Source organism: Athene noctua, chromosome 16 (assembly GCF_965140245.1).
Source record: "Athene noctua chromosome 16, bAthNoc1.hap1.1, whole genome shotgun sequence".
Taxonomy (NCBI): Eukaryota; Metazoa; Chordata; class Aves; order Strigiformes; family Strigidae; genus Athene; species Athene noctua.
This window is the reverse complement of record NC_134052.1, coordinates 9,044,791-9,058,984: the sequence shown is the minus strand read 5'-3', so window position 1 is coordinate 9,058,984 and position 14,194 is coordinate 9,044,791. Positions and strand designations below refer to the sequence as shown.

The 14,194-nt window shown below is 44.7% G+C and overlaps 1 protein-coding gene across 1 annotated transcript in view; it reads left to right on the top strand.

The window, feature by feature from the left end:
• Nucleotides 1-437: 437 nt before the first annotated feature.
• ATP9A (ATPase phospholipid transporting 9A (putative)) overlaps nucleotides 438-14,194 on the top strand; it is a 64,668-nt gene continuing 50,911 nt past the window's right edge. Inside the window, exons 1-3 of the mRNA XM_074919958.1 lie at nucleotides 438-611; nucleotides 11,409-11,553; nucleotides 11,839-11,952. Coding sequence (XP_074776059.1) covers nucleotides 544-611; nucleotides 11,409-11,553; nucleotides 11,839-11,952 — 327 coding nt within the window. The 5' untranslated portion in view covers nucleotides 438-543. The remainder of the gene's footprint in view (nucleotides 612-11,408; nucleotides 11,554-11,838; nucleotides 11,953-14,194) is intronic.

Below are 14,194 nucleotides of genomic sequence, written 5' to 3'. Positions count from 1 at the left end.
TGGCGGGATGCTCTGGAGCAGGGCAGATGTCCCGCACCTCCGAGAGGCCGCGCGCACACAGCGCGGGAGGGAGCTGGTGGGTGCGGAAGGGCCGCGGTGCCGGTGTGGCTGCGCTGAGCCCCCAGCACCGACCCGGGTGGGGAACAGAGACGGGGTGCGCGGGCACCGAGGGGCCGGGGCGAGGCGGGCAGCGGGCGCTGGCAGCCCGGCACGGCTCGGTGCGGGGCCGACGGCAGAGCAGGTGCCGGGGGACAGCGGGCCGGGGCCGGGCGGAGCGCAGCGCACCCGCAGCGAGCGCACCAGCGCAGGCCGGCGGAGCGGACCGCGGCCGGGGCCGGAGGCGAGAAGCGAACCGGGCCGGGGGGGCGGAGCGCACCGGGGCGGGCGGAGCGGGCGCGGCACCTGCGTGCTGGGAGCCCGGCGGCGCCCAGCCCGGCCCCCTCGGCGGCGCCGCCAGACGGCGGCGGGCCGGGCCGAGGCGCTGCTGGGAAGCGCATCCCGGCCCATCCCGGCCCGCCCCGCTCCGCCCCGGCAGCCGCGGCCATGACCGACAACATCCCGCTGCAGCCGGTCCGGCAGAAGAAGCGGATGGACAGCAAGCACCGCAGCGGGTGAGCTGCTCCGCGGGGCGGCGGCTCCCGCGGGCCCGGGGCTCCGCTCCGCGTCTGGTCGCCGCCTGCGGTGCGGGGGGCGGGCGGCGCGACGCTCGGGGCGGCGGCGGGGCCCCACCCGGGGGCTGTTGGGGGATGCCCGGGGCGGGTGGGAGCCGCGTCGCCCTGCGCTGCGCGGCCGCGGTCCGAGCCCGGGGGGAGGAGGAGGAGGAGGAGGAGGAGGAGGAGGAGGGGGAGGCAGGCAGGCAGGCGCTGACAGGTTGCTCCTGACGCCATTGCCGTGGCACGCCCGGGCGGAGGGCAGGGTCCTGCGGGCGGTGCTGCGCTGCGGCCGGGGGCGCCGGGGCTGGGCAGAGCGGGACCACCCTCGGCCGCCGGCTGGCAGCCCCTCGCGTGGGGAGAAAAACCATCCGGCGGCCCTAATCCTCATCGCCGTCTCCATCAGAGCCCTCCAGACAAAGCGGTGCCTGGGCAGCAGCGAGCGCGGCTGACGGCCGCCGCCGCCGGGCCCGCAGCAGCGGGGCGGGGGTGTCACCGCCGCGGCCGGGCCCCGGCCCCGGGCCCGTCCCGCCGGTCCCCCCGCTGCGGCGCTGGGGAATTACAGGCCGGTGGTTGAGCGAGCGCTCGGCCTTTGCTGAGGAGCAGCGTTAGGCCAGACGCGGTGTTTGTGGAGCTGAGACAAAGGTCTCTCCAAACGCAGAGGGCTCCGTTGAACTGTATCAGCTAAAGCAATACAGTATCCTTGGTGTGGGGTGTTGCGATATTCTGAGAGTGGGATCTGTTCCTGAAGGAGATGTATATGTGTATTTATACGGGTATTCTCATGCAGGAAGTTAAATAAGAAAAATGATCCTTTCATACTATTTGGTTAGAAAATTCCACCACTCTCCAGACAGGTTGGTTTGCACACAGTGGGGGTGTACAGGGTATCCGAGTTACCAGGCTGTCAGTATTGCAGTGCTTGGTTTATCCCTGGATAATTTGTTTTCTAAGATGTGGTGAGTGATGTTAGCAAAATAAACCAAACTAAAACAAGAGGAAAGTGATACTTTTTCCCTTGTTTGTTATGGTTTTGGTTGATAGTTTTGATTCAGATTCTTCTAACTGAAATGGTTCTACACATTTTATTTAATATTAGAATTATTCCTTATTATCAACATTGTTTCTAATAATTGATGTAGCAATATCCGGGCCAGTTGATGCTGAGCTGGGAGATGTGTGTGATGCAGCAAGTTAATTCCCCAGGGCCTGTGTCACATGCATCACTGGGCAGGTTCCACAAGGTGCAGCCATCATGTCATTAAATTCGGTGACGTGATTGAGAGGGATCAGAGAGAGGTGGAGGCTTGATAGATTTTTTCAAAGCTTCTTGAGTGATATATTTTCTTAAAGTTCTCTATCTCCACTAAGACCCTCTTGGGTATTACAGTGTGGTTAGTAGTGTCTTAACAGAAATTGCCCAGATCTAACCTAAGCTGTGGTTTGTTGGTTGTGGACTCTACCTGATTAGCAGTCACAGAGATGATGTTTCCAGTGTTGGCAAGAAATTCTGGTAGCATGAGGTTGTGAAGAAAGATTGCTTAGGATTTTACTCAGTAGCAGTCTGAGTAACTTGGATTTGGGGTTTCTGCTTGGTGAGGTAACTCTGTCTGGGAATGGGACTTATGCTATATTAGGAACTCTTGTTTTACTGATAAGTAGCCTGTGATATGTCAGTAATTTCATCAGAGTGTGGATAGCAAAGCATCAGAGTCGAGTGAATCCAAACCAGTATTATAAACCAAAGAAGAAACGAGCCAGCAAGTCCAGGAGGGTCCCTGTTATAACATCCAGGACGGAGTCCAGGGAATCCTAAGCCATAAACAAGACCTTCTTTATTATGTTCCCTCTAAGAAAAACCCAAACAAAAGCCTTCTGAGTTACCTTCCTTAATACATGTGAAATCCCAGGGATAGGCAAATCTTGGAAGGCTTCACTTCAGCATAGCCCTGGCAGCAATTTCTACTGTGGGGATTTCCCCCTACCAGTGGGAGCAGGTTCGCAAGTTTTTGTCAGTGTTGTCTTCTGGAGCGGGGAACAGAAATCTGTTCTTGTACTGAATGACTTAATAGAAATCTTCAGATACATTAACCAAGAAGTAAGAAATGCCTGATTCTCGCGTAGGGCAGGTGTCATCCAAGCAAGGACGACAGCCTCAGCCTCTAGCATACTTTGAAGAGAAGCCAGAGAGGAACTCACACAGTAGCCTTGCAGAGACAAATGATGGTGTAGACAGAAGAGAAACCATGTGCTTAATAAACCAGTGGGAGAAGTGGTAATCTGTTCCTGAGCATAACTTTAATGTGGCTCTTCCTTGCTGCAAAGGCTAAGCTCTGAGTTCTGCAGCTGTATGCCTTGAATTCAGCCATATTCTTCCAAATGCTTTGCAGTGCTCTGAAAACCACAGTGAGAGATGTGCCAGTTAGGAGGGAAGGATAGCATTAACTGCAGCGGGACTGTTGATGGGATGGCAAGTGAGCCTGAGCTTCCCAGGGGCCGAGCTCTGCCAGGAAGGGAGCTGCAAGTTCCTGAAGCGCCCCAGATGCTCCGTTTGGTGCATGACACAAGTTTTTCCCTAAATAGCTTATGGTCTCAGTCCACAATCCTGCAAGGCATTTTTTCAAACCAGCAAACTGCTGTGCTAATGCTGCCTCTGCAGTGTAAAAAGGCCTTGATCTAGAAATGTGTGTGGGGGAGAATGGGGAAGGAGGAGCTTTACAGTAACATTTCATGTGGCCATTCCATTGTACATGCGCATGTGCCCTGGCTCTATTTAAAATGGCAAATTCCATTTCAGAGTGAACAGAGAGAGATGGGAGCTCCTGCCCTCCGCCTGCCTGCGTGTGGGAGTGCCTCGGCGCGTGCGGGGCTGGGCTGGGTTCCCACCGCCGAGCTGTTTCGCACCGCGGCACTTGACGGGTGGGCTGCGGGGATGGCAGCGCTGCTGGCCCCTTCCTGAGCCACCCCAGCTGTGTCGTTGCACAGCCTGAAACAGGGAAATGTTTGACTCATGTGGAGGCGCATAAAAAGGCTAGGTGGTTGTGCATGGCTTTGGACTTTTTATCAGTGGAAAATTCTTTACATGCTTTTAAAATAATGACGTGTGGAAGGTTTGTATATTAAAGGCGCCAAGGACTTAACAGCACAGCCTGTGAGAAACATAGAAACATTATTCAAGAAACGTGCTTGTTGTAGAACTGATTAAATATGTTAATGAACTTCAGCACTAGTTTGACAAATGCTACCCCAGTATTAGACAAATGTGACACTTTTTCCCATTAAGTTTGTTTTACGTGAAAAATGCTTATGAAAGCATTTTTCATTTGCTCTCTCAAATACTTCTCCATCAAACATGCTTCGTTTATAAATCTGCTTCTTGTTAATGGCTGTTAATTGGCATCTGACAGTCAATCTGTCATATTACTGCTTCTTACATAATCAGTAAAAATGCATTTTTGTAAACAAATATAATCCCAAATGGAGCACACAGTAGACTGTTCTTCAGCACCTTCAGTTCATTTAGATCCTTGTGCAGGTTAAGGGCCACATTACTTACAGGACTCAAAAGTTTCAGATACAGTTCACGTTGAAAGAGATGCTTTTGAGTGGTTGTGATTTTATTTGGGGATTTGTGAGTTTGTTTTTATTATTATTTTTACCAAGTTACGATTTAAAATGTGAGTAACACAATGCTGTATAAGCTTCCCCATATAAGCTGCCTTTCATGTTCTTTCTGTTAAATAATTTTTAAAAGTTCATGATACACAGCGACTTGCTGGTTTACTGCAGGGGCTATTGCAATATGGTTCAGAATGTGTATTCCTAAACTTTTACAGAAAACTGCTCACATTTCTGTAACTTTGTGGTTCCAGTTCCTAGAAAGTGCATACTATTTTTATCAGCATCTCTAAGCAGCAATGTAAGCTCTCAGCTGTTTTTCTATACAATCTTTCTTTCCCGTTTAAGGGTGTAGTCTTCTGATTTCCTGATGGAAAGTATTTGATTATTCCTAATAATGCTGATAGTTCTCGCCTGCCAGAAACTGACAACTTCCTCCAGTGACAACTGACCTTGCCCTGAGCAGAAAGCTTTGGAGTAATGTGATGGCCCTCACTCCTTCCGCCATCACCCAGGTCTTTAAGCTGACACTCAGAAATAAGGATGGTATCCAAAGAACAGTAAATCACAGAACTGTGTGGTGCCTGTAGAATTATTTCAGGGAGAAGCAAGTGTAAGTTAACTGGAAAAAGCGGATAGCCCCAGTCAAAAGGACTTTTTATTTAATGAGCACAAGGATAATCTGAAAACACGTTTGTGTACTTGCTTGTACGTGTTCAGAGTATTTTGTTGCTGGTACCCAACTGAGTGGATTTGTCAGAATAGGTTTTATTGAGGTTAAGATTATTCGGTTTCCAGAGGAGAAAGGGAAAAGGCAACTGTCCGAAATGTTCCTTGTTAGGCTCACTAGCCATCTTTCTCCATCATCTTCCCCTTTTGCTCTCAGTGCGAGTTGTGTTTCGTCATCCCAGCGTTTGGACATCTCAAGTCAGATATTTAGCAGCATGGCTCAGGACTTCGCACATGGTTGTCTCTCCCCGTGTTACAAGTCCTTGGCAGTTTTGAGGGCTTTTGCTTTGGCTCCTGGGCGTGTGCAGCAGTTGTGCAGTGCCGGCGAGCGCTGGGCTTTCACCAGTGTTTCACCATGTGTTGTGTCAGTGCAACCTGGTGCACTGATAACTGTGGCTGCAGGGACTGGTGTTTGCTCACATTGCAACATGGGCACATGTAAGACAAAGTGTTCAGGTAGTGAAACCGTCCTGTCTGCGCCTGACCCCGGGTAGGTTAATGAAACTTGTTGTTAGTCTAGTAAAACACGATCTGCCATTGCAGCCACTCCTGTTTGTGTAAAGTGCTTTGTACATGACAGATGTCATATAGAACTAATGAGCTTAGTAATGTATTCTTCCTTAATGAAGTTTAAAACATCAGTGAAAAGTTTAAAAAAATAAAAATTATGGCAATTGAGTATCTTTGGGGGTGTGTGATAAACACCTGCCTGTAAGAGTGAGCACACAGTTTTGTGCTGGAGAAATGCCTGTGTTCTTAACAAAAGCTCATTTTCAAACTTATTCCAACAAGCCATGGGCTGGCACTTGTGCAGTTAGTGTACAGAGATAACATTCCCACTAGCCCAGGGGTTGGATTGTGGGCTTCTGCTCTGTGCCCACCTGGCAAAGCACAGGCAGCGTGCTGGGTGGTTTGTGGGACAAGAGGAAAAAATAAAGTCACAGAGTAGGTAAGAGTTAAATGCCAGTGCTGGGGCTGACTAGGTGCCTTCCTAACAAAAACACTCTTTGGGGATCTTTGAACATATATAGGATAAAAATCAGCATTTGCTGATTGTCAGGATTTTCAGCCGCGGTGTGTGAGTTGTTGCTGAGCACTGCGCGCTCTGGAGGAGGCTCCAAGGCCCTGACGTAATGGGATGCCGGGCACTGAGAAACCTCCCCACTTCAAGTGTTGCAACGTGTGACTGTTATTGCTGGTTGTAGTATTGTGTTCATTGGTTGGACTTTTTTTTTTTAATGAATTCCTCTACGTTGCATAGAAACCTCACACTAAAAGGCTGTCTAGGAGAATTCTTAGTAGAAATGCTGGATATTCTTTACTTGAGCACTGATATTACTGATAATCACCTTCAAAAACTTGCTGGACAGGAAGTTTTTCTTTTGTTCGTCTAATCAGGTTTTCAGTTTGCTTTCCCTGTAATTTAGGAGGTTGCAAAAACAGTGACACTAGCCAGGGAGGAATTTCACAAAACTGTTATTTTTACACAGCAGATTCTCCCATGCCCTTTCTTCCTTATACTTGGACCTGCATTATTTTTAGGTTGATTTCTCAAACCTTGTAGTAACACAGTATTTGTAAATTAAAATTCTTAAAGCAGCACATATCTTAGTGTTGGGAATGCTACAAGAGGTCATGGTTTTGATTGCAGAATGTGTGTGAAATTTTGGGTAATTTCACTTTTGTGCAATTGCCTTCTACTTCCCTGCATTTGTAGGTGCTGTCAGTATTGGGACTGCTGTCTCATTTAGAGCCATACAAGTGTAAGCAGTTTTGCAGTGCTAGGTGTTAGCATTCACAGACGAATGAATTCATCGTAATTTGGAAAAGACTAAAAGCAATATAATTGTATGTAAACAGTTGGGCAGAGCACACTCTTCTTAAGGTAAAACATTTTGATTGGTTTGTGGGGTTAATTAGCCATTTTCTTATACATTTGTAAAGAAAAAATGCTGGTAAGTCATTAAACTTATTAAAATGTCTGGAAGTCTGCTTTGGAGATGTAGGTATTGGTTTGAAGATCTGTCCAGATACTTGGAAAGTTTTGTGGAGTGTATTGGTGAATTTTACTTTGTAAAAAAAAAATTTCCAACACAGGTAAAAAATATATTAAATTGTAGTAGTACCCTCTTTGAGCTTTATCCTGTTGTAAATATTATCATATAGGTGTGTAGGTATTTTTGCTGTTGAGTACAAACCCTAGAAGAGGCCCAACCTAAAAAATAAACAAAGGTAACTGGTTTCAGATGTCTGATTACAAAGAGTGACTGACTTTCTCTGTAACTGGGAAGCACGTTGTGATGAAACCGGGTGTGCATATACCAGGATTGCTACCTTGGGCAAAGCCTCTTATTTACAGAATTCACAGTCATTAAAACATGGAATCAAGTCTAATTTTGCATGGTTTTCTCCATTATGAAAGAAGGAAAACCTTTTTTTTTTCCTGAAGATAGATTTATTTTTCTATTGTGATCCAAATGCCACCATTTTCACTATTTTCCATTAAAATATATTTGGAATATAAGTGACTGTATGTCTTAGGTCTTCATCTGCAAACACAAAAGAAAACTGCAGTTAAAAAGTGTCAAGTTGTTAAACTGTACTACTGAAGTAGAGTTTATGAATTTGAATCTTTAACACCAGCTTTACTGTTTGTTTCCTGTTGGTAACTGTCTTTCAGATGTGGGTATTATGCACAACCATGTGGGGAAGAAGGATCTACTAGTTAGTTTTTCTTACCAGGGAAAAAAAGCTTTGTAAATTTGACAAAAATTGATGGTTTCAGGGGCATGTGTAACTTTTTGAAGTGGGTTACATTTAGGGTACTTAATTATGGTTTTATGATACTGCCTAGGGAATAGTCAAAGATGGAACTCCATTGTGTTAGGAATGTTACAAATGCAGAATAGCAGGCAATGTCCCTGTATAAAGGTAAGCAGAGATGGCAGTAGTGGTGCTGCAAGTCTGCAGGAAGTCAGATGCCTCTTCTATATGCTTGAACAGTAAAGCATCTGCAATTATTTTTTCCCAGTAATTTGATCATTGCTATCAGCGTTTTGAACTGTTCTCATTACCCACTGTCTTTATTTCTGTCAGATTTTCCTGCATTCTCCCAACTTTCTCTTCTTCAGCAAATGAAGGGTTGGCAAGCCAGAGCTGAGAGCTGCCAAGGCTTTGATAAAGCTGATCTCTACGTGGCCAGTGATAAATGTGTGTAGGTGAAAGCAGTAGGATAGTTAATGAAGTTGGGGGACCTTACAAGTACTCTGGTTTTGGAGTGGAGGGTTTGACTTAACCTGGAGCTGGTAAGAGACTATATGACACCATCCAAAACTTGTGATTTCATGTTCCCTCAGTACCAATGTGTGGGTGTTATGTAGTGCTCTATCTTGTCAGCATTTTGGTCTCAAAGCTTCTTTGAGTGAGAAAACCATCTCTACTGTGTTTGGGTGGCATCTGTACACTTATGGCTTAGGTTGTTTTGAGTACAGACTAGAGAAAATCCACCTTTCAGGGCTCATCTGTCACTCTTCATGAAATATAATAATGTCAAAGTAATTTGATTATGCAAAAATCCTTTTATCTAGTTTTAAAAGCTTGTGAGAAATTATCTTGCAAGTCAGCCTTGTGAAGTTAATGTCTCTGCCTGCTCATGGAGCACTGAATCACATGGTGACACCTTTTCTTTACTTCTGGAAGCAAAGTCGATTTTTATTTCTCTTCTGTACTGAAGAAACTGACTTAACTGATAACACTTCTTTCTGCTTATTTGCATCCAGCAGGACATAAAACATTAAAAATGGTATCTTTGTAGGAAACCGCCTTCTGTGTGGTGAGTTGTAAGCTCTGTTCATCATCATGCTGCCTGTATCTCCTGGCAAGAGAGTGACTTCCTTAAATAGTTACTACTTTCGGTCAGGTATGTATTTAACTGGACTTCTGTAGCAAAATGCCAGTTCAAGAACAGATCTTAGCAGTCGTTTCTTGAAAGATGTTTGTAAGAGCTCTGAAGCTTTTGGTTATCAATCCGGCTGTTACTGGCTTTCCCAAATGTCAACGAAATTCAATAGGTCTGTTTTTAAAGGAACAAGGGGGATTGGGAAGAGATTGGCTTTCAATAAGAAGCAGTGACAACAGAAAAATAACCCTTTTGGGGTTTGAGAAGGTACAATGCTGCAATTTTGAACAGAGAGGCTTTTTCAAGGTACAAGAATGATGGCTGATAAGTCCTTGCATCTCCCACAAAGTAACTGATGCTCTGATTCATTGCCTCAAGTAAGGATTCATTACATTGAGCAGTACATGGTTTTATTCACTAAAATCTGTGTGAGAGCTGAGTTTTTGCAGACCTCAGCAGCCAGGTTGAAAGCCTTGTGAGGCGCCTCGAGCTGGTAGCCGGGGGGCTGTGGCAGGTGGGCTCTGGCCTGTGGAAGAAAAGTCTGCTCTTACATGCTTAATGAATTGCATGTTGATCCTCCACGTTCTCTAGAGTAAGCGTTTCCTGTTGCCTCATCCTGGGGTCTTTCGGTTGAGAAGAGCAACATCTAGCCTGAAGTTTGTAGGCTGTGCAGTGGTTTCCAAAATGAGGCATATAGTTTTGTTTTGTATGACATCCAACTGTGTGCTAAAGGAGATTTTAATTTGGGTAATTTCAAATGTAGGCACCGCATGCCATCCCTGGGATTTATTTTTGACTGGTGAGCCCAACAGCAGTGGCAAGAGGTCAGGGCATGGCCAGACTGGGGCTGGTGGAGGAACCTTTGATGAGGTGTTGTGTACTGGTGGTTTAAACAGGCGCTCAGGACACTAGCTTAGCTCTCATCTCATAGCCTGGATATTAAATAGCTCCCCCAGAGAGAAGAGAGGATCCTTGAGTAACCATATCAGTTTTAGTGAAGTTGGCATGGCTTTCCTGAATTCTCATGTAACTTTTAGCAAAAACCTGAAATAATGTTAAACAAATGGCTTTAATGTAAACCTGAGTTGAAAAAGTAAAAAGTCAGCATGCTATCATGTTCATGTTATATTTATTTTGAACAATTTTTGGAAAACCGGCATTACAACATATAAAAAGTAATTGTCGAGCTGGATAATGGATCGTAGCAGTATTTAGTAGAACAAGAACAGAGATACTGCTGACAAAGTAGACAAAAATGCAGGAAAAAAAATCAGAGCAGAGGTTATATTGGACTAGTCTAATTCAAAATAGGATGAACTTAAATTTTGGCAGCCCTTTCTCTGACACCTTGGGTTTGTGGCACTGGGTCCAAGGGTTGGTCTGGGCTGCCCGAACATGCAGCCTCCACAGTGGTGCTGCAGTGGGATGGTCACCTCAAGAGCTGGAAATATGAATTATTATAGCTAAACTAACAAACTCAGGCTGTGTGTCTGGATCTGTGGTGCGTGTCCTCAGTCGATGAGAATGTATTATTCATTAATAGATAATATATGATTTGCCATTAACATAAACAGAGCGAATGGCTGTAATACTCTGTAAAAATAAAATCACTAATTATTTAGTATCTATTTTCAGATTCCTCTTAAGGTTTAATTTTTAGAGGATTATAGATTATTATTCCTTGGCAAGACTGTTTTAAAGTGCAAAAATTCAAATTGTAATTATTAAACCTTTCTGTTAAAAAGTATAAATCTATGTGAAGGAGGAGAGAGTCTCTGTCTTCATCTCTTCTTTAGGACATATGAGATCACTTTACATATATGCATTCCTGTTTAAGTTCAGTTTGTGAATGGGAAAACCCTTTTTTGTTTGGGGGAGTTCCCATACACCAACAAGGAAAGACAAGCACCTGGTTGTGTTTTTTTTTTTCATGGGAGCTTTCTTGCATAAAAGCTGCAATCCTGGATCGCCGCAAGGGGACCTTTCCACCTGTACCCCATACCTCCTTGCTTCCTGAAACCCTTTCATTCACAGGAGGTGGAAGCTCTCCCAGCAGCTGGCACTGACTCAGTCAGTGATGAGCTTGGTCTGCACTTCTCCATGCATCGTCTTCTCGAAAGCAAAGCAAGGACCCACCCCAGCCCTCATTGCTGCGGGCACATTTCTAGCACTACCACAGGCCTGCCCAGCTTCAAACACATGGTTGCCTGGTGTTTTAGTAACAGCTCCAACACCGTACGAGATGTTTGCTCATACCTCAGCGGACTGTGAGCCAGGTTGGCAATGGCCCTAGCAGGCAGGGTGACTGTATTTGGTAGAAAGTCAGGCTCTGGGTTTTAAGATGCTTATAATACAGTAGATAATTGACAGATGAGAGGTGGTGAGTGACTGATCAAGAAGTGATGCTCAGCTGTTCCGCCTGGCTGGTGGACAACGTCTGAGGTGTGTGTGTGACTCAGAGAAACGTGTTAAAAGTTAACTCATTAATTTAAAATTAAATGTTTCTTCCATAGGTGTTGTGAGTGCTTAAGATGCTGTGGCAGGAGAGACCCAAGGCCTCGTACTGTTTGGCTTGGCCACCCAGAGAAGAGAGACCAGCGGTATCCTCGCAATGTCATCAACAATCAGAAATACAACTTTTTTACATTTCTCCCTGGGGTAGGTGTGAAGAAAATTGCTTTTCATCATCCCACCTTAATGCTTTTTCCAGTTTCAGTGCTTTTACAGTAGACAGGTGCAGAACCTGGAGCCAGGGGAAATAATTAAAGTTGAGGTTGTGTTTGGTGGGCCTTCTGCAAAAGTTGCCCCAGAGCAGCAGCAAACCAGGCACGGACCTGTCCTGAGTGTCCAGGACCACTTTAAGACTGCCCTGAGTTAGTGGTTAGTTCAATATACATAACTTCTGAACTCCATTAATCTCCTCCCTCCTTTTTTCTTTTTTAGGTGTTATTTAACCAGTTCAAATACTTCTTCAACCTTTATTTTTTGCTTTTGGCCTGCTCTCAGTTTGTCGTTGAAATGAGGCTTGGCGCACTTTACACATATTGGGTTCCTCTGGTAGGTAATTTAAGGTTGGTTTATTCAAGAAAGTTTAATTTTGATGAAATTTCTTTTGCTGCCTTTTTGCACCTTAAATCATTTTGTTAGCTTACTTCTTCAGGCCAGCTCCATACATGTAGTGTAGATGTGTGTTCTGGCCTTAAGCTTTGTTTTGTAGAGGTTTGACAAGGATGTGAGAGGACTCTGCCCCAAGTTGTTCATCTGTGGGGTGTTAACAGGCACAGAACTCTCACCACTGGCTGCCGTGACTGCAGGGGCAGCAGGGCTGCATGAATAACATGAGAAAACAACTGGAGCCTGGAGCAACGTGTGTGCTGTTCACAGCTGCATCTGAACACAGGGTGTGCTCACGGAGGGTCTGCGTGGGGTGTTGCACCCTCCCAGGGTGATCACACAAGGGCCAGCGCCTGCGGGACTCAGACCAGCCTGGCAACTGGAGTGCAGGACTGAAGGGCACCTTTCACAAGTGACCTTAATGAGTGGCCATATGCGCAATGATGGCAAATTATGCTCCCCTGCCAAACAGTTTGACCTGTGGCCTTGGGATAGGTCAACAGGCTGCTTCATAGTTCAACCACATTGTAAAAAACAAATGAAAAAACTGAGAAACACCCCACCACAAACCTCCCACATAGAAAATAAATATATAGAGACGTATTCACACACACTCATTCACACTTGTTCAAGGTGCAGATAGTCTTTCCTTCCTGTAAATTACTTGCTCTTTTCTTTTGATAGCCATGTGTTTCACCTGTGATCAAAGGAAATCGATAATAATCAGTTTTGAAGCAGAAACTCCAGTGCTGTCAAAAGTACAGAAAGAGGAATAGAATGGTGGTCTTAAATCTCTAAAATGCACTGAATGAGCCAGTTGCAACCACTTCAGTGCTTAAATATAGGTACCTGTATATTTTTTTCTTTATCTCAATAAAACTATTATTTCTCTTTCTGTGTGAATAACTTCTCTGGTGCACTTCAGCTCATGAATGGTATGGTAGAATGATGTTGGTTCAGAGAGACATCTGGTCCAACTGCTCAAAGCAGGCCTATCTTTAAACTTAGGTTGGTTTGATTCATCTAACTGAGTTTTTAAAATCTCGAAAGGATAGGCTTTTTTTTTTTTACTTTAAAGAAATGACACAAAAGCAACTGAAAATGGGTTAGAAAAGCACAGGGCTTTTTCTAAGAACCACTTGTGCACTGATTTGATAAATGGTGGTGGTAAAAATTTGTGGTTCTATTGAGGGAGCTGAGAAGAAGCAAAGGTAGTTTTTTCTGCCTTTTAGACTATCAATACAGTGAAATCCCTGGTAAAAGACAGAAGTTAAGGGGGCAGCTATTGGGGCATTACTGCTAAAATTCTGTTTGTATTAAAGCCTGGATCTCACCAGATTCTCTCTCAAGCACTGAATTCTCTCTCTTCTCTCCTTTGCTGTGTGAATCTAACACTAGTTTCACAAGATCCTGTCTATAAATAAAGTATACATGCACACAGAGGATCTCTCTTTTGGGGTTTGGTATAGGCAGTAGTGACTTGACTGTGCCAGGTGAGCAATTAGAATTTGTCATATTAGCTGCCAGAAAGCAGGATAAGAAAGGTCTTTGTTCATTACTGACTGCTAATATGACTGTTGGGGATGGAATGACATACGAGATGACACAGTGAGTCGGCACATGTGGGAATATTTTGGGGTGATTATTGGAGGACTCTTCAAACAGCTGAAACAGAAGTTGGAAGCAACATGCTTTTTACTTTGGAAAGCAGATAGGAATTTCTAGCTAAATGCACAAATGACACTTGTAAATAGAAATGTTCATTCTTTTCTTGATTTGTTGGTTATGGGAAAGAGATCTTCCATGGTGGTGCAAACCAGACTGTTGTGGTCCTGAATGCTGCAGGGTGAAACACTTCTCTGAAAATACTTTATTAGTGGCTTTTTACTTCTATGTTTATAAATATGGGATTGAATACAGGCATTTTTTTTAAAAAGTAATTGCCCATCCTTGGGTCTCTTCATGTGTCTTCATTTTTAAATACTGCACAAACATACTACATTGCATTTCAAGACATATTAATGAATCAAGATCACGCATTTAGACGTATGTAATAGAACTAGGGACTATTTAATTTTATTATAGGGATTCTGAGAGCTGGCAAGTGAAGTTTACCTCAGTATTTTAATAATTAAAAAAGCTACTTTCCTTCAGTCTTAGTAGCTGTTAGGTCATTCTTCATCAT